Raw genomic sequence first — 24984 nt, 5'->3', positions numbered from 1 at the left:
ACCATAAATATATTTATCGTGGCCATTCATTGGTATAAATTTGAAGGAGGCACTGTTTACTTGTAAGGCAGCATTTCTCTATGTTTCAAAATGGACCCAAACTTTGACAAGGTGTACATTAGTAAGTTAACAACCTTCCTATTGCATATGATTTTAGCATAATTTTAGATAAAGTGGCTAACCCCTGGCCTGTCCTGCTGCAGCCCACAATGTCCAGGAGTGTAGAGTAAGACATCATATTCTCTCTAGACTTCAGCCAGCTAGCTATACACACCAGGTATGTATGCCCCTGCCCCATGACTGTCCAACAGGGATAACAGTGTTCTTGTACATTTAAATTCTGTATTGCCTAATGCTTTGCGTGGACATACGACGTGGCTTGAGTCCTAATTTGGTGATTTACACAGCATTTGCACACAATTTCAGAGGCCCTGTTGTCAAATAATAAGAGAGCCCTGAAAATAAACTATTTTAAAAACTACAACCCTCAATGCATTTATCAAGAGATGTAGTTTGCATTTTATCTTTAGGTGGTTTCCAGAAATTTCAGTGCCTAATATGTTGTGCCCAACTTGTTTCACCAGAGACCCTCCCTGATAAAGTGTTAAGCGGGTTCTCCCTGGTTGAGCAATGGAATATATGTATTAGTAAATTGCTGTTTGGGCACACTGCATAGGTCAGAAGAGAAGGAATGCCATTTTGCTTTTGCGGATATGTCATGAATGTCCCTAATGGGAAAAAGTAAGGAACAACTTACTGCTGTGAATACTTTTCAAAACTTACCAAAGAGATGACTGCGCTCCAGACTGACAGCGCAACACATCAATACCGGCTAACATCCAACGCCTCACCAAAGATAAGCAGTTCCAGCTATCACATTAGGGGTGAGTTAATTAGATGTTTGACCATATATAGCAGGCTCATATTAAGTTGATAATTTTGTATGGCCCATGAATGCTGTTATAAATATCCAAATGGCCCTTGGCAGAAAAAATGTTCCCAACCGCTGCCTTACAATCTGGTTTTAACAGTCTCCACACTCCACAGAAATTGCCCTTACTAAAGTCTCAACAATCTCTTGGCGGCTAAATCTAATGGCAAATACTCTCCTGGATCTCTCTGCAGCCTTTGACACTGTAGACCACAAACTCCTACTTAACGTGCTCCACTCTATTGGCCTTAAAGAGGCTCTGTCACCAGATTATAAGTGCCCTATCTCCTACATAATCTGATCGGCGCTGTAATGTAGATAACAGCAGTGGTTTTTATTTTGAAAAACGATCATTTTTGAGCAAGTTATGAGCAATATTAGATTTATGCTAATTTGTTTCTTAATGACCAACTGGGCGTGTTTTTACTTTTTACCAACTGGGCATTGTACAGAGGAGTGTATGACGCTGACCAATCAGCGTCATACACTTCTCATTGTTCCAGCCCAGTGTGATTGTGCAGTGAAAGAAGCTGGGCTGGAACAATGAGAAGTGTATGACGCTGATTGGTCACTGATTGGTCAGCATCATACACTCCTCTGTACAACGGCCAGTTGGTAAAAGGTAAAAACCCGACCAGTTGGTCATTAAGAAACGAATTAGCATAAATCTAAAATTGCTCATTACTTGCGCTAAAATTATCGTTTTTCAAAATAAAAACCACTGCTACATTACAGCGCCGATCAGATTATGTAGGAGAAAGGGCACATATAATCTGGAATTTCTTCCTATCTCTCTGACTGCTCGTTCAGTGTGCCATTTGCTGGTTCTATTTCTTCTCCTCTTCCCCTTGCTATCGGGGTTCCTCAGGGATCAGTCCTAGGTCCGCGTCTCTTTCCTCTCTACACAGCCCCTATTGGACAAACCATCAGCAGATTTGGCTTCCAGTACCATCTCCACGCTGATGATACCCAATTATATGCCTCTTCCCATGACATCACCCCTGCTCTAATACAAAACACCACTGATTGTCTATCCGCTGTCTCTAACATCATGTCCTCTCTCTATCTGTAACTGACTCATTCTAAAACTGAGCTCCTTCTGTTCCCACCATCTACTAACCTACCTAAACCTGACGTCTCCATTGTAGAAAAGAAAAGGAGGAAACCTCCAGCTCACCAGTAGTTGCGTCTCCAGACACCTCACACGGATCCCCGCAATGGCCAGCGGTAGAAGTAACAGGAAAAGGAGAGAAAAATCCAGCGCTGTGTTGATTTTAAAAAGGAAATATATTCCCAATTTTATTACAAAAACAATTTAAAAACACACGGAGACGCAGTCTCAAAGTATATGTGGTAGCGGGCTGTGTAGCCTTAGCCTACGCGTTTCGAGCAAACATGTTGCTCTTAGTCATGGCAAAAGAATGTGAATGTCCCTCATGCAATTTAAAATATGTGGGATGCACGACAAGAAAATTTAAAACACGCATCCTAGAACACTTAGGTTATATAAGAAATCCCAATATAACCAATATCTCCAATGCCGCCAGACATTTCATATCGTGCCATGACAGATGTATAAATTCCTTCCGTACATATGCAATAGAAAAAACTAGAGGAACAATGAGAGGAGGGGATCTCAAACACCTTCTCCTGACCCGAGAGGCTTTTTGGATATATAATCTTCAGACACGTTTTCCTGCAGGTTTAAATCTCAAAAAAGAGCTTATATTTCATTATTAAACACATTATATTATCATTAAACTCTGCACGGCCCAAGTAGTTTCCAACTAAAGATATCCAAAACTACAAAGATCCAAACCTCAAGCTAGACAAAACAACAACTTTTTGCTACACTCGACTGTTACAAATATGTATAAATAATAATTATCGGATGTACATATTTTCAGTTACAATGGTTAAAGCATAGAATATGAAATATATTACGGTCTAAAGAATTGATAGAAGAACCACACAATTACAGGACATAATTAATGTATTATCGGGTCCATATTCCCTTTGGGGCATTTCATTATTAATCTTTAAACACAACCAGATGGTCAATGGCACTCACCTATACTTTTCGGTGCATATTTATAGTTATCCTTGCATTTTAACATCTGTTTATATTTACACTTGCAAATACTTAATTTCTTATTTTTTTATACTGTCAAAATACCCGGGATATCTAGTTTAAGTGAAACTTTAATAAATCCAAAATTAAAGAAAAATAAAATAGCGGCGTTTTACTCACCGATCACACTGAGCGTTTCTTAGACTGTTTCTTGGGCCAATTGAAGTCCAGCTGTGTCCGCTGGTGTTCCCAAGAGGGGAGTCTCCTGGTATAAGTGTTGACAACATTCAATTAAAATTTACAATAAGAGATAAAATTTCTATATGAACAGTTATTGCAAGTATTATATTTATACACTTAAATACCCCTTCAGTTTTTATACATATAGTATCAAACCATGGGGATTTTTGGGTGTTGTATTTATCTATATCCGGAGTTTGTTCCACCATATTATCCCCCAAAAATTATTTTTGGCTTATAAACCATAATTACAAAAAGGGAGACACATTGGCCAGATATTCCAACTCAAGTAGAATCGTGCATGTCCCGACTTTCCAAATAGAATATATGTATATTTATGAAAGAAATAGAATTCCCATATCTCATGTATTTGTTTAAGAATTCTCGGCTTTAAGTACGTTTGTTCATATTAGTAGGGAGTTTTTTTCTCCCCTCTTTTTATTTTAAACACTCGCCAATGCAATTCTGTGTCTAAATACTACTTATATACAGATTTTTCGCTGTATTTATCTTTATCTACATTTGTTTCAGATTTATTTGGATTCATATTATTAGATCATGATTTGCATTTTTTTATCTTTATTTTGTCTGTTATAGGTCTTGAATGTTTTACTTGTGTCTGCCCCTATATGCTGTGTCTTTGCTTTGCTGGATGACTGCTTCTACATGCAGCATTAGGTATTAATCGAAAATACAATTATTATCATATTAAACATGGCCTAATAAGCACGGTTCAATAACTAAAAATATACTCATAACGTTTTATCCCTGTATCAACTAATAAGTGGATTATTAATAACTTGAGCCGATTCACTGTGCAGCCAAAAGTGGTTGCACAGTGTAACGAAAACACTCTCCGCCCATACTTACCACATTAACTAAAGATTCCACCTGCAGAATTAATTACCAATTAATGCTAGCCAATTCCGATCCTTGTTCAATCACCATCTTTGCATATTAAGCAGACACAGCAATAGGGACATTCACATTCTTTTGCCATGACTAAGAGCAACATGTTTGCTCGAAACGCGTAGGCTAAGGCTACACAGCCCGCTACCACATACACTTTGAGACTGCGTCTCCGTGTGTTTTTAAATTGTTTTTGTAATAAAATTGGGAATATATTTCCTTTTTAAAATCAACACAGCGCTGGATTTTTCTCTCCTTTTCCTGACGTCTCCATCTCAGTATGTGGCACTACCATAACTCCCAGGCAGCACGCCCGCTGTCTTGGGGTTATTTTTGACTCCGATCTTTCCCTTACTTCACACAGTCGATCACATACACGCCCCTATCACTTTCACCTCAAAAACATCTAAAGAATACACCCTTTTCTTACTGAGGAAACAGCCAAAACTCTCATTGTCGCTCTGATTCACTCTCGTCTTGATTACTGTAACTCACTAAACTCTCCCATCTATCCTTAATTCAGAAGCCAGGCTCATCTTTCTGACCAACCACTACACCAATGCCTTTACCCTCTGCCAGTCACTTCACTGGTTGCCCATACCCTTCAGAATTAAATTCAAACTTATTACTCTCCCCCACAAAGTTCTCTACCGTGCTGCACCTCCTTACATCTCCTCCCTCATCTCTGTCTACAACTCTACGCTCTGCCAACGACCTTAGATTAACATCCACCATAATCCGAACCTCCCACTCACGTCTCCAAGATTTTTCACGTGCTGCACCAGTTCTTTGGAATGTGCTACCCCAGACAATCAAATTAATTCCCAACATCCACAGTTTTAAATGTGCCCTGAAAACACATATTTCAGACAGGCCTACAACATTGCCTAATCTGACTACTTTCCCTGGCCCCCCTTTTACATTAGTCATGAGAACTTGACCCCCTCATTCAGCAGTATCACCCACATTCCTTGCACACTAATTCACATCATGTCTGTCATACACAGACACTGGCTGGTGACCGGCTCATGCAGCTTTATTTATACAATCCCATATGTATAAAAGATGGCTGGACCATTGTACAAGCATTTTTTACATTTTGTGTCTCCCTTATTTCCCCATAGATTGTAAGCTCCTGTGGGCAGGGTCCTCACTCCTCGTTTGAATTGTAAATTAGTTTTGTCAATATGTAACGTCTGATATTGTCTGTACAATGTACCCCCTGAATTGTAAAGTGCTGCGGAATATGTTGGCGCTATATAAAGACTATTATTATTATTATTATTCTGTGACCAGTGCCGGTACGACAGGTAGGCAGAGTTAGGCGACCGCCTAGGGTGCTACCTCTGCTCGAACTGGGAAAGGGCAAGATTTTAATCTCTTGTTGCACCACGGCAACACTGTTTGTCATGATGCAGGGGGTGAAGTATGGAGAGGGCTCACGGGCTGAGCCAACTCTATACGCTGTGGGTGTCGGCTGTGTATTACAGCTGACACCTCGCACTAACGGTCAGGAACATAGAGAACACTGATCCTGCCCATTTGACCACTTAGATGCCACAGCCAGTAGTGAACAAGTTATCTAAGCCGTTAGAAAGAGGAGAGCGGCCCCCTCCAACAGCCCATTGGTTGGTTGTCCCAGGAGCCTAATAAAGGCCCCCAGGTCTGCCATCTTTCTGCTCCTGTTAAGCCCTAGCAGGACTAATGAAAAAAAATGTAAATATAGTTAACGTTTTTAGTAGTGTATAAAAATAAAAAAAATATCAAAAGTTCTAAAAAAAACTATTCCCATTTTCTCTCTATCGTGATGTAAAAAATGAAAAAATAAGCTAAATTGGCATTGCTGCGTCCGTAAAAGTCTGAACTATTACAATATAACATTGTTTAGCGAGTGGTAAATGCTTTGAAAAAAAAAATCCTTTATAACGCCATAATCGCAGTTCTTTTGGTCACTTAAGCTCTAAAAAAAAATAACAAAAATAAATAAAAAGTGAGCAGAAAGTCATATGTACCAACAAAAATGTTAATAAAAACTACAGCTCATCCCGCAAAAATAACTCCTCACACTACTAAAAACGCAGTTTTTTCCCCCAAACCCTACATCATCATATGGTAGGTGGACACCCAAAGATGAATCAGAGAATATAACATTTAGGGGTCTTGTGCTTTATACTAGTGAAGAATCAAGAAATCAGGCAATACTGGAGTGCAGATTTTTTTTTTTTTAGCCTAATTCGACAAATGGCCATAACCTGGACACACTTTGAATAGATTCTGACATTTATGCTTTACAATGATAATGTACAGTGTCCATCCACCCAAGAAGATCCCACATTTGAAATTCTATTTAAAATCAGGCCAGTCCTTGATCATTTTAGCAGAAATGTAGCACAAGCATACACCCCTGAAAAGTATATTTCAGTGAACAAGTCCCTTAACATTTTTAAAAGGCGTCTTAAATTCCGCCAGTACCTGCCCAGTAAGAGGGCACGGTATGGAATTATATTGTACAAACTGTGCAAGAGTACCTCAGGGTACACCCACATGTTTAGGGTTTACAAAGGGAAGGACTCACAGAATGCCCCCCTTCCTGGGGTTTAGTGGGGATCCTTATATTGACCACAATTCATGGCAGTGGCAGCACCCCTCTTCCAGTAAAAGGTACCATTTCAATGACCCCCAAGCATGATTGCATCCTGGAATATAAATGGTAAATAGGAGGAGTTGATCTCTTTGATGAAGTACTGAAGCAGTTACAATGCCATGCGAAAAACGAAGGTGTGGTATAAAAAAGAGGTCGCGCACATTGTACAGATGGCAAAGTATAACGCTTACGTGCTATCCCGATGTGCAAGCCTGATGGAAACATTCCTTAATTTTCAAGAGGTGGCTATTAATCTTTGGAAACCAGGAAGGGGAGGGCCTGAGTAATTTTAGAAGAGGGTGTTTGTGTTGTACCAGGTCAACATTTCCCTAATGAAGTGTCCCAAACTGGAAAGAAGGGAAGGACTAAATGAAAAAAAGTGCAGTGTGTGTTGCAAAAGGGGAATTAGAAAAGACACTATTTACCACTGTAAAACATGGCCTGTTAATTAAGGTTTACTTTTATAGCGTTCCACGTATATTCATGGATTATTAATTTTATTTTGAATTTATCCTGTTATGACACCACCTTATTATACCCTGAACTACTCTTCACAGCTTATATGTGCCCCGATATTCTAAACTGAAATACCAATAAGCCCCCCAAACCAAACTACTACTTATCTTTACACCCCTAAATGAACACCTATAAGGGGCTGTACTGTTTTTTTCCAGAATGGGGTCACTTCTGGGGGGTATAAACTGTGATGGTTTATGTACACATATATGGCATTGATGTGTCCGGGAGAACCTGCTTAAAAATGTATGGGGTGTGTTTTTCTGTAGCATAAGCTGCGTGTCACTATCTGTGGGTATGTGGACCTACTAGGCCGCACCGCCATAGCAGTGTACCAAGTCATTACAAAGTCCAAGCACAAGAGTAACTGAATAGTACAGACAGTAGAAAGGCTTAGGCACAGATGATACTTTGACGGCAGGTGATGCAAAACGTGGCAGATGACACCAGACGCGGTGTAAGGTAGCAGACGGCACAACACGACTCAAACACTAGAGAGGCCACAAGTACACGAGACACTGCAGAGCAGAGCGGAAGGGAGTGCTGGCATCTTCTAGGAAGGAGATACCGGCCAGCACACACAAGTCCATGACCACGGTCGTAGGGAGGGAAGGAGGAACGACAGTCCACGGCCGTGGACGTTACACTGTGGCCATCATAAAGAGCACTGAAATGGCGTATATGTAGACATTTTTCAATTTTACTTTGCACCGTTTGCCTTTTCACAGTTGTACAAGCTGGACTCTGAAGTGCCATTTCTGGGAAAAAATTAAAATTTTCACTTTGCTGCACTCACTGCGCATTAATGTCTGCAAAACACCTGTGGGGTCAAAAATGCTCACTATAACGCTAGCTATATCCCTAAGCGGTGTTGTTTCCAAAATGGGGGCACTTCTGTTTTTTGTCTCCAAACAGTAGTTTACGAACATATGGGGTATTTCCGTACTCGGGAGAAGTTGCTTTATAAATGTTGGGGTGCTTGTTCTGCTTTATTCCTGGTGGAAATAAAAAACATTTGGCTAAAACCTCATCTTATTTGAAAAAAAAAAAAAAAAAATTATTTTCACAGCCTAATTGTAATAAAATCAATGAAACACCTGTGAAGTAAAAATGCTCACTACACTCCTAGATTTATTCCATAAGTGGTTTTGTTTCCAAAATGGGGTCTTTTTTGGGGGGGGGGGGGTGATGCTTATGTTTTGGCAACTTCAGACCTCTTTAAACTTGAAATGGTGGCTGAGGTATATTCTAAAAAAAAAAAAGGAGATCCCAAAATCCACAAGTACATTAGGGACATATATTTGTTATTTCTTAATATAAACTGCACAATCAGGGTAATACATATTTAGTTGTGTTTCTTTGTTATCACCTTATGTGTTAAAGTTAAAATCTTAATTTTTGCAAAAAAAATTTGTCTCCACTTTGCTTTAATTCCTTTAAAACACCTAAAGGTTTAAGAAACTTTTTAAATGCTATCTTCAATACTTTGAGGGTGCAGTCTTTAAAATAGGGCAATTTATGGTGGTGGGGTTCTAACATACAGGCTCCTCAAAGCCACCTCAGAACTAAATTGTTCCTTTAAAAATAATGTGAAAAATTGCTGCTAAATTTATAAACTAAAAAAGATTAAAAAAAACGATGCCAACATAAAGAAGACATAGTAATTATTATCTTATTAGTGTGGTATTACTATGTGTCTTGCAAGGCGAAAAAATGTAATGTTGAAAAATGCAAATTTTTCAACATTTCTATAAATTTTGGTGTTTTTTTTATAAATAAACAATGAATGTATTACCCAAATTTACCACTAACACAAAGTACAATGTGTCAAGAGAAAATAATTTCATTTGGATAAGTAAATGCAAAAGTTATTACCCCATAAAGTAATACGTCAGCGTTAAAAAAATTTGTTTCTGTCAGGAAGGGGTAATTCTGCATAAAACAACCTTTCTGGCCACACCTATTTGCCCTCCTTGCGTGTGCACGTACCCTCAGCTCAACATGCATGCCCACACACGGCCATACTCACACCACAGGACAGATCGCCTGTCATATACTGCTGTCTACTTGACTGGCAATCCTAACTGTGTGTTTGAGGTCCCTTTATTAGATCATGACCTCTGGCTGCTGAGGGGCTTCATTGTGATACGTGCAGTGCTCCATCTTTGCAAGGGCCCAATGAGCCTCACAGTATCAGTCAGTCTCCATTTTGTTTTGGAGCAGGCCACTTGTGCTCCTTGCCAGACGCCTCCTGCTGCCCACAAGAGGAGACAGCAGCCTATAAAATATAAATAAGCACTGACAAGCAGTGCTAACTTTGTCTACGGTTTGCTATGCGTCCAGGTACTGTGGTAACTGTGACTTGGTGGGCAAGTGTGGGTGAGTGTGGCTTTTAAATGCAGGGAGGGACATTCCATAACTTCATGGTGGCGGCAGCCGCTCAATTGTAGCAGCCGCCTTTTATTTTAAATATTCATCAGGTGCATTAGTTAGTGGCCTGCTCTGGGGCAGCTTGTTACCTGGGATAGGGCGTATTGCATATTACATAGTACCGTTGAAAAAAAGACATGTCCATCAAGTTCAACCAACGGATGGGAGAAAGGGAAGGGATAGGAGAAATTATAGAACTTTGTTTAACCCCTATTGATGAAGAGGAAAGTTTAAAAAAAACAACAACCTAACAATAATAAATAGAAAAATTACCCATAAGGCATCAACTAATCTTCCCTAAAAAGGAAAAATTCCCTCCTGATCCCAAGTGGCAGTCCTACTGGATCAACATTCAAACAACAATTCTACACATTGACATAAGATCTGATATTTTTTTAGTTCTAGTAAATTATCTAAGCCTTTTTTAAAGCCATCCACTGTCCCTGCTGTGACCAGCTCCTGCGGTAGACTATTCCATAGATCCACAGTTCTCACAGTAAAGAAGGCTTGTCGCCTCTGCAGGTTGAACCTTTTTTTCTCCAGACGGAGGGAGTGCCCCCTTGTCTTTTGATGGGGTTTTACATGGAACAGGTTTTCACTATATTTTTTTTGTATGGGCCATTCCTAGATTTATACGTTAATCATGCCCCCCCCCCCCCTTAGTCGTCTCTTTTCAAGGCTAAATAGGCTTAATTATTTTAATCTTTCCTTAGAACTTAGAAGAGCAACTAAAATAATAAGGGGCATGGAAAATCTTTGTTTTTATTTCCAACTCCAGGGCATCCTTTCTATGAACTGGAGCCCAGAGCTGAACTGCATATTCTAGATGATACCACACTAAGACTTCATAAAGTAGTATTATATCCCTTTCCCATGGGTCCATTCCTCTTTTAACCCCTTAATGACCAGCCTATTTTAGACCTTAATGACCAAGCCATTTTTTACGTTTTTCCATCATCTCATTCAAAGAGCTATAGCCTTTTCATTTTTGCGTCGACATAGCTGTATAAGGTCTTGTTTTTTGCGGGACAAGTTGTAATTTTTAATAGCACCATTTTGGGGTACATAGAATTTATTGATTAACTTTTATTAACTTTTTTTGGGGGGAATAGAAAAAAAAGCAATTTCGCCACACTTTTGCGTCCTAAATTTACGCCGTTTACCGTGTGGTATAAATAACACTAACTTTATTCAGTGGGTTGTTGCGATTCAACGATACCAAATTTGTATAGTTTTTGCATGTTTTACTACTTTTACACAGTGAAAACACTTTTTTCAAAATTACTTGTTTTTGTGTCTCCATATTTGAAGAGCCGTAACGTTTTGTTTTTTTCGCCGATGCAATTGCAGTAGGGCTTTTTTTTTTGCGGGACAACTTGTAGTTTTTATCGGTACCATTTTGGAGTAGATGCGACTTTTTGATCACTTTTTATCACATTTTTTTTTTAAGGCTGGGTTCAAAGAAAACAGCATTTTTTGCATGTTTTTTTTATTTTATTTTTTACGACGTTCACTGTGCAGGTTAAATGATGTAATAAATGTATAGTTGGAGTCGTTACAGGCGATACCAAATATGGGTAACTTTTTTACTTTATTTTGTTTGTTAATAATAAAGCAGTTTGTAAGGGGGACAAGTGGGTTTTTCATTTTTTTCACTTTTTTTTTTTTCACTTTTTATTAAACTTTTTTACTAGTCCCACTAGGGGACTTCACTATGCGATTATCCGATCGGATTTATAATACACTGCAATACTTCAATATTGCAGTGTATTATGCCTGTCTGTGTAAAACGAACAGGCATCTGCTAGGTCATGCCAGAGGCATGATCTAGCAGGCATTCACGACAGGCAGACCTGGGGGCCTTTATTAGGCCCCCGGCTGCCATCGGAGAAAGACATTCGGCGATCTTATCGCCGGGTGTCAGTGAGATGAGAGGGAGCTCCCTCCCTCTCTCCAAAGCCACTCAGATGCGGTGCACGCTATTGAGCACTGCATCTGAAGGGTTAAACGGGTGAGATCGATACTAATATCGATCTCACCCGGTCGAGCAGGGACGCCCCCAGCTACCTTTGGCAGCTGAGAGCAGGGAGATTTGACCGCTCCCTGCTCTGTTTACTTATTCCGATGCAGCGACGTAAAAAGTCTATTGCATCGGAATAAGGCCCGTTAGTGACCGATGTAAAAACACTATGGACCGGTCACTAACGAGTTAATACATGACAATATCTTGCTGGCCTTAGAAGCAGCTGGTTGACATTGCTTGCTATTATTTAGTCTATGATCTACAAGTACACCCAGATCCTTATCTACAAGTAAGTCTCCAAATTTAGCTCCCCTATGATGCATGCAGAGTGTTGGTACCCATATGCATACATTTATCCACATCAAACCTCATTTGCAGAGTGGATGCCCAAACACTCAGTGTGTCCAAAACGGCTTGCAATCTATGAACAACTTCCATAGACTGAACTATACTACATAGCTTGGTGTCATTTACAAAAATAGAAATAGTGCTATTAATCCCATCCTCTATGTCAGGGGTCTCAAACTCGGCCGGGTAAGTGGGCCGCATATAGAAAAAATGGGAAGTTGACGGGCCGCATTACTTTCAAATTTGATACAATACAAAATTATTGTTAATCAATTAGTTATTTGAACTACCATAACACTATATTACTAGAATAATAATACTACATTACTATAATAATAATACTACATTACTATAATAATAGCGCTAGGTTTAAAATTTGAGATATTTCTCCACGTGCTTATTTCAACAATCCAGCTTTCCAGTTTAAGTGTCGCTAAATGCAGTCCGGCGGCTCAGTTAGCACACATGTCAAGATTGGGCAGCCCCTTTTTAGATAGTGCCGCAGTGCCCTCTGTGGATGCTGCCGCAGTGCCCTCTGTGGATAATGCAACACACCCCTAGATAAGGCCACAGTGCCCTCTGTAGATAAGGCCACAGTGCCCTCTGTAGATAAGGCCACAGTGCCCTCTGTAGATAAGGCCACAGTGCCCTCTGTAGATAAGGCCACAGTGCCCTCTGTAGATAATGCAACACACCCCTAGATAATGCCAGTGTCCTCTTCAGATACTGTCACACACCCACTTGTAGATAACGCCACAGTGCCCTCTGTAGAGGCTGCCAAAGTGCCCTCTGTAGAGGCTGCCAAAGTGCCCTCTGTAGAGGCTGCCCCAGTGCCCTCTGTAGAGGCTGCCGCAGTGCCCTCTGTAGAGGCTGCCCCAGTGCCCTCTGTAGAGGCTGCCCCAGTGATGTCAGGGGCTTGCCCAGAGCTGGAGTCCCAGGCAGAGCGCTAGTAGGCTCTTCCTGGGACTCCAGCTGTGCTCCTGACATCACTGGGACTCCAGCTATGGGGAAGCCCCTGACATCATTGTCGATGTATGGACAGCTATGTCAGACACTTCCCCAGAGTCCAGGAGCAGAGCCGATAATAGCGCTCTGCCCGGGACTCCGCTATGGGGAAGACCCTGACACACTGTCCATATATGGGCAGCGATGTCAGGGAATTCCACAGAGTCCCGGAGCAAAGCCGACACCAGCGCTCTGCTCTGGGCAAGACCCTGACACACTGTCCATATATGGGCAGCGATGTCAGGGAATTCCACAGAGTCCCGGAGCAGAGCCTGTACTAGCGCTCTGCCCGGGACTCCGGCTCTGGGGAAGCCCCAGACATCGCTGTTCATATGTGGACAGCGATGTCAGGGAATTCCACAGAGTCCAGGAGCAGAGCCGACACCAGCGCTCTGCTCTGGGCAAGACCCTGACACACTGTCCATATATGGGCAGCGATGTCAGGGAATTCCACAGAGTCCCGGAGCAGAGCCAACACCAGCGCTCTGCTCGGGACTCCGGCTCTGAGGAAGCCCCAGACATCGCTGTTCATATGTGGACAGCGACGTCAGGGAATTCCACAGAGTCCCGGAGCAGAGCCGACACCAGCGCTCTGCTCGGGACTCCGGCTCTGGGGAAGCCCCAGACATCGCTGTTCATATGTGGACAGCGACGTCAGGGAATTCCACAGAGTCCCGGAGCAGAGCCGACACCAGCGCTCTGCTCGGGACTCCGGCTCTGGGGAAGCCCCAGACATCGCTGTTCATATGTGGACAGCGATGTCAGGGAATTCCAGAGTCTCGGAGCAGAGCCGATACTAGCGGCTCTGTGTCCCGCGGGCTGCAGATGACAGCCCCAGGGGCCGCATGCGGCCCGCGGGCCACGTGCTTGAGACCCCTGCTCTATATCATTAATAAATAAATTGAATAAAGGTGGTCCCTGCACTGAACCCTGGGGTACACCACTTATAACTGGTGACCATTCAGAGTAGGAATCATTGACCACAACTCTCTGGATATGGTCCTTGAGCCAATTTTCAATTACAAACGATACTTTCTAAACCTATAGACCTTAATTTACCCATTAGACGTCTATGAGGGACAGCGTCAAATGCCTTTGCAAAGTCCAAAACCACTATATCCACATCGGCCCCTCTGTCTAGGCTTCTGCTCACCTCTTCATAAAAACAAATCAGGTTAGTTTGAAAACTTCTGTCCTTAGTAAATCTGTGCTGGCTGTCACTTATAATACAAATTTTTGTCACATACTCCTGTTTAGACCCTTAAGAGCTCCTCAAACATTTTTCCCACGATAGATGTTAAGCTTTCTGGTCTGTAATTACCCGGGGAAGACCTAGATGAATATAGGCACCATATTTGCCCTGTGCCAGTCCCTTGGTACTATACCGGTAACTAAAGAATCTCTGAATATTATGAACAGGAAGACAGAAATAACTGAACTAATTTCTTTAAGTACTTTGGGACGTAACCCATCTGTCCTACATGTTCAGACTTTGGCTTTTTTGCATTTGTATACTTGAAGAATTTTTGGGGGATTTGTTTTGCTATCTTCGGCCATCTGCATTTCATTTTGTATTTTTGCTGATTTTATTAAGCGGTTTGTAATTTTCAAAGGCTAATTCTGAAGCCTCAGATTTATATTTTTCAAATTTTTTGTGTCAAATATTGCCCTTTTTACAGAAGGTGTAAGCCATGTGGGGTTTAATTTTAGTTGTTTATACTTATCTATAGGAACAAATTTTGCACTATAATTATTCAAAGTGGATTTTAAGATCTCCCATTTATCATTTGTACCATTATTTGACATTAATTGTTGCAATTCTATGTCCTGAATTGCAGCCCTCATCCTGGGGAAATTGTCCTTCTTAAATTTAAGTGCTTTTGCCCTCCCAGCCTCTGTTTGTTTTTTACAGTATAGGTAAAATGCAGCAGGATGAGGAAATGTCTCCCCCTTCGCAGTTGTAGCCGAACCATGACCCCAATTAATATCTGGGTAATTAAAATCTCTCTATCACCACAGTACTTGCCTGTGCAGCATACTCCATTTGTTTATATAGCTGACCTTCCTCAGTTATATTGGGGGGTCTATAGATTACAGCAAAAATAATTTTTTCAGTGTTTACCTCCCTTTTGTAATTTCACCCACAAGGTTTCAACCGCCTCACAATCTTCACCTACTATTGCCTCTTTCACACTCGCCTTCATATCACTTCTCACATACATACAGACATACACCACCGCCTTTCCTATTTGCCCTGTATTTCCGTAACAGTGTAAAATCCTGTAGATTTACAGCCCAGTCATGAGAAGAGTCTAGCCATGTTTAAGTAACACAACCTATATTAATATAATCCTCCAGTACCAAGGCATATAGCTCCCCCATTTTGCTTGCTAGACTTCTGGCATTTATGAACATACACTTTACCTTGCCTTCTAATTTTTCACATTCAGTATCAGGAATGTGATTATTTGAATTTTGTGGGCATTTTTATCTTCAATATTGTTTTCATGTCTTCTTATCCTGTTGCCTCACCCCACAGTCTATTTCTCCCCCCCCCCCACTAATATAGTCTGACCCCTCTCTAACCTAACTACCCCTTTATTTTTTACATTGACCTCCTTCCTCAGCCCTAGTGTCACGGCTATGAGGTATGTGGACTCATTAGGCCGCTCCGCCGTAGCACAGAAGTAGCTGCTCAAACAATAGTCAATGATAGTCTTTAGGACAAGAGTACCTGGATAGAAGAAGTAGCAGACACTTGGTCTAGCAGACACTTGGCACAGATGACAAACTCGACTCAGACACTAGACTTCGCACTGGAACAAACACAATTACGGGATACAGGATATGGGAACAAACGATACAGGATACAACTAAGGGAACATTTGCAATAACGAACTTGGGCAGACACAACGCTCAGCCAAGGAGGAAGAGGGCAGAGTCAATTTTATAGTCCAGGGTGCGTTAGGATTGGATAGGGAGCATTTCACAGGAGGGACAGTGGAGCAGAGCGAGCGCGTGTGCCGGTGTCTCCAGGGAGGGAGACGCCAGCTGGAGCATATAGGTCTGCGGTCACGGCCGCAGGAAGGTAAGTGATTCCGGCAGTCAATGGCCATTACAGTGCCCCCCCGGCCTTTCAACCCCTCTTTTTAGGTCCAGAGGGTAAGAGGAATCTTCTGATGAGAGCTAGAGCATCCACATTCTCTTCAGGCTCTTATGACCTCTCCTCAGGACTAAACCCTTTCCAGTCTTCTACCAAGTAGAAGGTCCTACCTCCTACCCTTGTTGTATTCCAGGATTTCTTTTAGTTCAAAGATGTCAGAAGAACCACAGGGAGCAACTGTAGAACTCGCTGAATCGGTTCAGGACCACAGGATTTAGGAGGGACACATGGAATGAGTTGGAGTTTTTGAGGGTAGGAGGTAGCCGAAGCTTATAGGACACAGGCTCTATTTGTTGCAAAATTTTGAAAGGGCCGATGAATCTGGGGGCGAATTTGTGGGAAGGGATCTTCAGACGAATGTTTTTCGCAGACAACCAGACCTTGACTCCAGAAGAAAACTGAGCAGGAATTTTCCTTCTCCTATCTGCATATCTCTTAATGCAATCAACTGCCTGAAGGATCGCAGACTTAGTTTGCTGCCAGATGTGAAGGAAACCTCAGAAGGAAGAATTGGCTGCAGGCACTTGAGACGTAGCTGGCACAGGAAGAGGAACACGAGGATGTTGACTGTACGCAATGAAGAACAGAAAAGAAGCGGTAGATTCACTAGTATGATTGTTGTATGACAATTCGGCCCATGGCAGAAGCTGTACCCAATTCTCTAGTTGACGTGAAACAAAATGACAAAGATAATTCTCAAGTACCTGGATGATCCTTTTTAACTTAGCTATTAGACTGTGGGTGATAAGTGGAAGAAAAGTCCAATTTCACATCCAAAAGTCTACATAGGGCTCCCCAGAACTTAGATGTGAATTGTACACCCCGATCTGACACTATATTTGAAGGGGAGGCCGTGCAAACGAAAGATGTGCTGGATAAACAGACTTGCCAGATGGGGAGCCGAGGGAAGGCTGGTTAAAGGAGTGAAATGTGCCATCTTGGAGAAGTGGTCTATCACGACCCAGAGCGTAGTACATCCAGAAGAAGGGGGGAGGTCAGTAATAAAATCCATGGAGATGTGTTGCCAGGGAGCATCAGGAACTGGCAGAGGTAGGAGCACACCAGCAGGTTTATAATGAGTAGCCTCCTCTTGGGCACAGTTCAAACAGAAATAAACATAGTCCAAGACATCTTTAGGTAGCGTGGGCCACCAGTAGTGACGAGCAATAAAGTCCCAAGTTTTACGAACACCATGGTGACCAGCCAGTTTGGAATTATGTCCCCAGCGGAAATGAAGCAGGAATTGAAACTTGGCGAAGAACAGTGACCATCTGGCTTGACGAGGGTTCAATAGTTGTGCAGACTGTAGCTATGTAAGATTTTTGTGATCTCTGAAGATGATGATTGGATGAGCAAGTGTCTCCAGTCTTCTAAGGCCAACTTGACGGCAAATAATTCTCGATCCCCAATGGAATAGTTGCGCTCTGCAGGAGAGAAGAGTTTGGAGAAAAATCCACATGATACTCCTCTACCCGTGGAATTATTTTGAAACAGGAGTGCTCCAGCATCAATGGAAAAGGCATCAACCTCCAATGAAAACTGTCGAGTCACATCAGGATGATGAAGGATGGAAGTAGAAGTGAAGGCACTTTTGAGGTTGGAGAATGACACCTCTGCCTCAGTCCTTAGCGTTCACTTCCTTCTTGGTAAGAGCTGAGAGGGGAGCAGTAAGTGAAAAGAAATTTGGAATGAACTGACAAAAATTTGCGAATCCTAGATATCTCTATATGGGTTGGAGACCTTGAGGATGTGGCCACTCCAAGACGGACTTCACTTTCTCTGGGTCCATTTGTAGACCACGACCAGAGAAAATATAGCCCAAGTAGGGCAAAGATTTTCTTTCAAATACACACTTCTCAAGTTTGGCATATAAGCTGTTACCCCTGAACCACGATAGGACGTGGTGGACATGCTTCCGATGCGCCATCATATCAGGTGAGTAGATCATGATGTCGTCCAGATAAAACCACCACACAGACATACAGAAGATTGCGGAAGATGTAGTTTACAAACTTCTGAAACACCGCTGGAGCGTTACACAGTCCAAACGGCATTACGAGATACTCGTAGTGATCGTCCCGGGTGTTCAGAGTGGTTTTCCTTTCGTCAACCTGGCAAATACTGTTCAGGTTATAGGCCCTCTGTAAATCCAGCTTCGTGAACATCTTGGCTCCACTAATTCTGTCGAAGAGCTTCTTGATTTTTACTGTGATTAGGTTTAACCCATGGTAATCTATGCACGGTCGGACTGATCCATCCCTTTTCTTCATGAAGAAGAATCCGGCTCCGGCTGGTGAAGAAGATTTTCTGATGAACCCCCTCTTCATGTTCTCCTTGACATACTCTGACATGGCCTGGGTTTCATACAAGGAGAGAGGATAAACCTGTCCACGAGGGGATGAAACTTCAGGAAGCAACTCGATAGCTCAGTCGTAGGGACGATGAGGAGTAAGGACCTCTGCCTCCTTCTTGCTAAAGACATCCGCGTAATAAGCATTTTGTATTGGCAGTTCAGTGAGAGACGGAGGTAGTGGAGAGAAAACAGGACGAACTTGAGGCAGACAGCAATGAAGACGTTGGGAACCCCATTGGAGAACCTCTCCGGAATTCCAATCAGGAACTGGAGCGTGCTGGCGAAGCCACGGCAATCCCAGCAGGAAGGGGTTTATAGTTTTGGATAGGATATATAGTTATTAGTAGAAAGTGGAGGACTCCTACCTGTAATCTCAGAGGTTTGGTAATGGACAGGATAGGGTCTGGCAGAGGTTGTCCATCAACAGAAGTGACCACCAGAGGTTTTTCTAAAGGAACAGTAGCCAAGTGGAGACAGTCTACTAAGTCCTGCTGGATGAAGTTTGCAGCTGCTCCAGAATCCAAGTAAGCAGGTACAGAGTGCAATCTTTCACCGGTGACGATAGACACAGGAATAGAAAGTCTTGGAGAGAATTTAGTGGTCGAGGGAGATTCCCCTAGGATTTTCTCCCCAATTAAGCCTATGTGCTGGAGTTTCCCCGGTTTTGAGGGCATTGGCACACAAAATGTCCCTTGTGGCCACAGTACAGACATAACGCAGTCGATCATCTACGTTGCCATTCCTGGTTGGACAGACGACAAGGCTTTTTCTCCCGACGAATTTCCAGAGTGTGCTCTTAGATCCTCATATCGATCCGGGTTGCCAGAAGTATTAGGGCATCGAAGGTAGCAGGAAGCTCTCGAGCTACCAGTTCATCCTTAATATGAGAGGCAAGGCCCTGCCAGAAAGTTGCCACTAAGGCCTCATTATTCCAAGCCAGCTCCGCCGTCAGCGTACGGAAGGAGATTGCGTACTCTCATACAGTTGACTCCCCTTGATTGAGGGTCAGCAGTGGGGCAGCTGCATAGGATGCTCGACGCGGTTCCCCGAACACTGTACGGAATGTTTTTAGAAACCGTGGTAAATCAGAGAATTCTGGATCCACTCATTCCAAGATGGGATTCGCCCATGCCAGGGCTTTGCCAGAGAGGAGAAAAATAATAAAAGCGACCTTGGCTTCATCTGAGGGGAAAAGAGGGGCATGTAACTTGAAGTGGATCATACACTGGTTGATGAAGCGAAGCCCCTACAAGTCTTAGGATTCCCATTGTAGCGAGGAGGTAGAGGCAAAGAAATTGCAGACCCAGGGCAGGCAGGAGGGATAGCAGGTGGTGGTGCAGCGGAAGCAGCCAGAGGAGGTACAGAGGGAAGACCCAAACGGGTAATTATGGAGTTTACAGCCTATAGGAGCTGATCGTGGCGTGCCCGGATGTCACGCATGTCTGCTTGCATCATCTGGACCACAGTTGACTAGCAGGACCCATGGCCTGAGCGTACTGTCATGGCTATGAGGTATGTGGACCCACCTGGCCACTTCGTTGTAGTGGAGTAGCAGCTGGCCAAACAATAGTCAATGATAGTCTTTAGGACAAGAGTACCTGGATAGAGGATTAGGCAGACACTTGGCATAGCAGACAACACGTGGCACAGATGACACTTGGCACAGATGACAAACTCAACTCCGACACTAGACTTCGCACTGGAACAAACACAATTACTGGATACGGGATACCAAAACACAGGATACAGGATACAACTAAGGGACCATTTGCAATAACGAACAAGGGCAAACACAACAACGCTAAGGCAAGGAGGAAGAGGGCAGAGTCCATTTTATAGTCCAGGGTGCGTTGGAATTGGATAGGGAGCATTTCAAATGTGCGTGCGCTGAACCTTTAAGGCCGGGAACGAGCGTGCATGGGCATCTGAGGAGGGGCAGTGGAGCAGAGTAGGCGCATGTGACGGCGTCTCCGGGGAGGGAGACACCGGCTGGAGTACATAGGTATGGGGCCGCAGGAAGGTAAGTGATGCCGTCAGTCCGCAACCAATACACCTAGTTTAAATACTCTGCCACCCCTGCTAGACCCCCAGCACAGCAGACCCCCTTCCATCAGGTGCAAATCATCTGCAGAATGCAGTTTGTACCCCAATGAAAAGTCAGCCCAGTGCTCTAGGAACCCAAAGCCTTCTCCCTAACACCAAGACTAAAGCCATGCATTTAACTCCCTGAGCACCCGCTGTCTTTCCTGTGATGCGCATGGCAAAGGCAGTACTCCAGGGAATACAACCTTGGAGGCCCTTCCCTACAGCTTGTATCCTAGTTCTTTAAAATTATTCTTAAGGCACCTCCACCTACCATGTGTTCTGTTGTTGGTTCCCAAATAGACCATGACGGCTGGATCATCACCTGTGATGCAGGCGGTGCGTTGACGTCATCGCGCCATCTGCGTCATTCTGCTGGAGCAGGCCTGGTCAGAAGAGACGAGGCCTACATCGCTGGAGGATGGCAGGTGAATGGGCACAGATGAGTATGTAAAGTTTTTTTTTTTTTTTAAGTGGGCAATGTGAGTTGCACTATCTACAGGGGGCTTTGAGTGGTGCTATCTACTGGGTACTTTATGAGGGGCACTATCTACGGGGGGTTTATGTGGGGCCCTATCTACAGGGGGCTTTATGAGATGTACTATATACAGGGGGCTTTATGAGGGGCTTTATCTACAGGGGATCTATGTGGGGCACTATCTAAATGGGGCTTTATAAGGGGCACTATCTACAGGGGGCTTTATGAGGGAAACTTTCTACAGGGGCACTGTATGTGCTGATATCTACAGGGGGCACTGTGAGTGGCGCTATCTAGAGGGGGCATTGTATGTAGCACTTTTTTCAGGGGGATTTGTGAGTGGCGCTAGCTACAGGGGGCATTGTGTGTGGCATGATCTACAGGGGGCACTGTGTGTGTCACTATCTACAGGGGGCTTTATGAATTTATGAATGGCACTATTTACAGGGGGCACTGTGTGTGTGTGGTGCTTTACTTTAAAGTGTTTGACCCAAATGTATTTGGGGCACAGTGTATGGCACTATTATATTCAAGGGACCAGTGTATGGTGCTATTAGATTTAGGGTCATAGTGTGTGGCAGGATGAGAATTGTATCTTAGTTTATAGGTGCAGTAATGTTAGAAAAGGAGACAAAGGCATCTGAGTGGCAAACTCTGAAGAAATGGGTCATTGCCAGGAAAGTCATGAAGGTCTGGACAAGATAGACAAGAAAAGAGAAATAGAATCTGAAAACACTTCACCTGTGAGTCACTAAAAGTAAATGTTTATTCTCGCTCTGACTGATCAGTACTGTAGTCACTGTATGATCTGCAGCGAGATGATGGGTGGTAGCATTTTTTTTAAATTGTGAAACAGCAACTCCCAGCATATACTTCCCATTGTTCAGGCCATACTGCGAGCTGTAGTTTTACACCGTACAAACTTATATGGCAGAGGTTAAACATGAGCTTGCAAATGATCTCTGTACTGAGCTGTATTTGTGATGGTATTACATATATGAACTGAGCTTAGTTCTGTGCTGTATTTATGTGCTGATATTGGTTCTGATGATGTATTTATGTACTGAGCTTTGTTCCGGTACTTTATTTATGTACTGAGCTTTGTTCTGGTGCTGTATTAACTCCTTAACGCCGAAGGACGGATATATCCGTCCTCAGCAGCTGCTAGTTCGCGCAGGAGGACGGATATATCCGTCCTGTGATCGCGCGGGTACTGACAGCGTACCCATGCGATCAGCGGCAGGAGCACGGCTGTTATACACAGCCTGGCTCCTGCTGCAACTGCCGGAATCGAAGCGCGTGCCGATTCCGGCAGTTTAACCCATTAAATGCCGCTGTCAATAGTGACAGCGGCATTTAATGTGTTTGACAGAGGGAGGGAGCTCCCTCTGTCACCCGATCGGCGCCCCCGCAAACAAATCGCGGGTCGCCGTCGGGTTTCCATGACAGCCGGGGGTCTAACAAAGACCCCCAGGTCTGCCTTCAGCATCTGCCTGTTAGGCGATGCCGGAGGCATGACCTAATAGATTGCCTGTCAGTTTTGCACTGACAGGCAATAATGCTTCGGTATACTAAGTATACCAAAGCATTATATATGCGATCGGCACATCGCATAGTGAAGTGTCCTGATGGGACTTAAAAAAAAAATGACAATCAGTTAAATAAAGTTTGTGAAAAAAAAAAAAAAAATTACAGTCAAAGTCAAATAAAACTACTTTTTTGGCCCAAAAAGTGGTTTTATTTAGTAAAACTGTCAAAACAAATCACACATACACATATATGGTATCCCCGCGATCGTAACATCTTGACCAATAAAATGAACACATTAATTAAACCGCCGGATGAGCGGCGGCAAAAGAAAACGCAAAAAACAACGGCAAAATTCTCTCTTTTCTCCCATTCCCCCCATAAAAAATAAAATAAAAGTTAATCTATAAGTCCTATGTACCCCAAAATAGTACTAATGAAAACTACACATTGGCCCGCAAAAATCAAGCCCACATACGGCCACATCGACGGAAAAATAAAAACGTTACGGCTCTTGGAATGCGGCGATGCAAAAACAAGTAATTTTTTTCTAAAAGGGTTTTTATTGTGCAAACGTAGGAAAAACATATAAAACCTATACATATTTGGTATCCCCGTAATCGTGCCGACCCATAGAATAAAGTTAACATGTTATTTATGCTGCATAGTAAACGGCGTAAATTTATAACGTGAAAATCAATGCTGGAATAGCTGCTTATTTTCAATTCTCTCCTAAAATAAAGTTAATAAAAGTTAATCAATATGTTATAAGCATCTAAAAATGGTAAAATTACAAAATACAACTCGTCCCGCAAAAAACAAGCCCTTATACGGCTATGTCGACGGAATAAAAAAAAAGTTACGACACTTGGAATGCGACCGTGAAAAAACAAAAAATAATCCTTGGTCATTAACGTGCAAAATGGCCCGGTCATTAAGGGGTTAATGTACTGAGTCTGGTTCTGTATCTATGTACTGAGCTTTGTTCTGGTACTGTATTTATGTACTGAGCATGGTTCTGGTGGTGTATTTATGTACTGAGCTTGGTTCTGGTACCCTATATATGTATTGAGCTTAGTTCTGGTGCATTCTATATGTACTGACATTTGTTTTGGTGCTGTATATATGTACTGATCTTGGTTCTGGTACTGTATATATGTGAAAATGAAAACATTTTTTTACTAAAAGTTTCGCTCACCTCATAACCACCACGCTATGGTTGCGTTTTCCAATGCATTTTCATAATACTTGACTGATGCAAAAGGATGTATAGTTAATCCGAACACTGCAGGTGCTTGTAGATGCTCCTAGACTAATCCTGTGTCGGCTGCAGGCAATTGAAGCAAAAAATGGTGTGTAGAAAAGGCGGATCCAGGACTCGAATATTAAAAGTTCCAATTTTATTTAAGTCATGTTAAAAAACAAGGATAAAACAAAATCCCGGGACCACGCTTATGCGTTTCAGACCGCTAAGGTCCTTAATCATAGCTTATTTTACTAAAATAAGATTCACATATATATATATAGTCAAAGGCATTTAATCAGGTGACTATCTGGGGCTGGACTTAGGAATTTAACCCTGTGTTATATGTAACAAAATTTGTGTCGTAATTGCACCATAATATTGTAATTCGCAAGATTATCATGCTAGAGTAATATGGATTCACTGTATTAAATGATGTATATAATTGTGCTCCCACAATATAGAAAATTATTGAATTCACTGAAGTGACAATTGAGTAAAATATACCTTTTATTATAGTAACTCGCTAAAAACAGGGGTAACACACCACTGTGAAAAAAGCCCCACCGTGTATATTAAAAAATGTATTAAACAATAAACACTGAGTAATTTAGATAAGTATATCTCGGTGTTTGTATAGATATTCACCGGAATCAGCATTTAAACTGGGCACAACAATAGTACGAGCCCCAAGAACACACGAGGGTCCGTGATCAAACACCGGAGTCTCCTAGTGCTGGGTCCACTACAATGCTACTGTCCCCTATGCAACAATACAAAAACGACCCTACGCGTTTCAAATACTCATCCTCAGGGGTCTGTATCTTGGTCACTCTGGCCTAATTACCAGCGATAAATATTCAGCAGCAGGTATTCTGCTGTGCATCACGAAAGAATGCTCGCGTCGATGTCAGTGGCATACTTCATTTCGGGCACTGAGTTGCTATAAGCACCAAACTCCACCCCTCGTACTTGGCGGCGCTGTCCGAACTAACCAATCACAGCGCCCCCTGAATTCGTG

General features: G+C 42.7%; 1 protein-coding gene across 1 annotated transcript in view; it reads right to left on the bottom strand.

Moving 5' to 3' along the window:
- Positions 1–24984, bottom strand: part of REDIC1 (regulator of DNA class I crossover intermediates 1) — a 243801-nt gene that overhangs the window by 33670 nt on the left and 185147 nt on the right. Inside the window, exon 7 of the mRNA XM_075857251.1 lies at positions 3183–3267. Within this exon, the coding sequence (XP_075713366.1) occupies positions 3183–3267 (85 nt within the window). The remainder of the gene's footprint in view (positions 1–3182; positions 3268–24984) is intronic.

Source organism: Rhinoderma darwinii, chromosome 3, assembly GCF_050947455.1.
Source record: "Rhinoderma darwinii isolate aRhiDar2 chromosome 3, aRhiDar2.hap1, whole genome shotgun sequence".
In the NCBI taxonomy this organism is placed as follows: Eukaryota; Metazoa; Chordata; class Amphibia; order Anura; family Rhinodermatidae; genus Rhinoderma; species Rhinoderma darwinii.
This window is presented reverse-complemented; position numbering and strand designations above follow the sequence as displayed.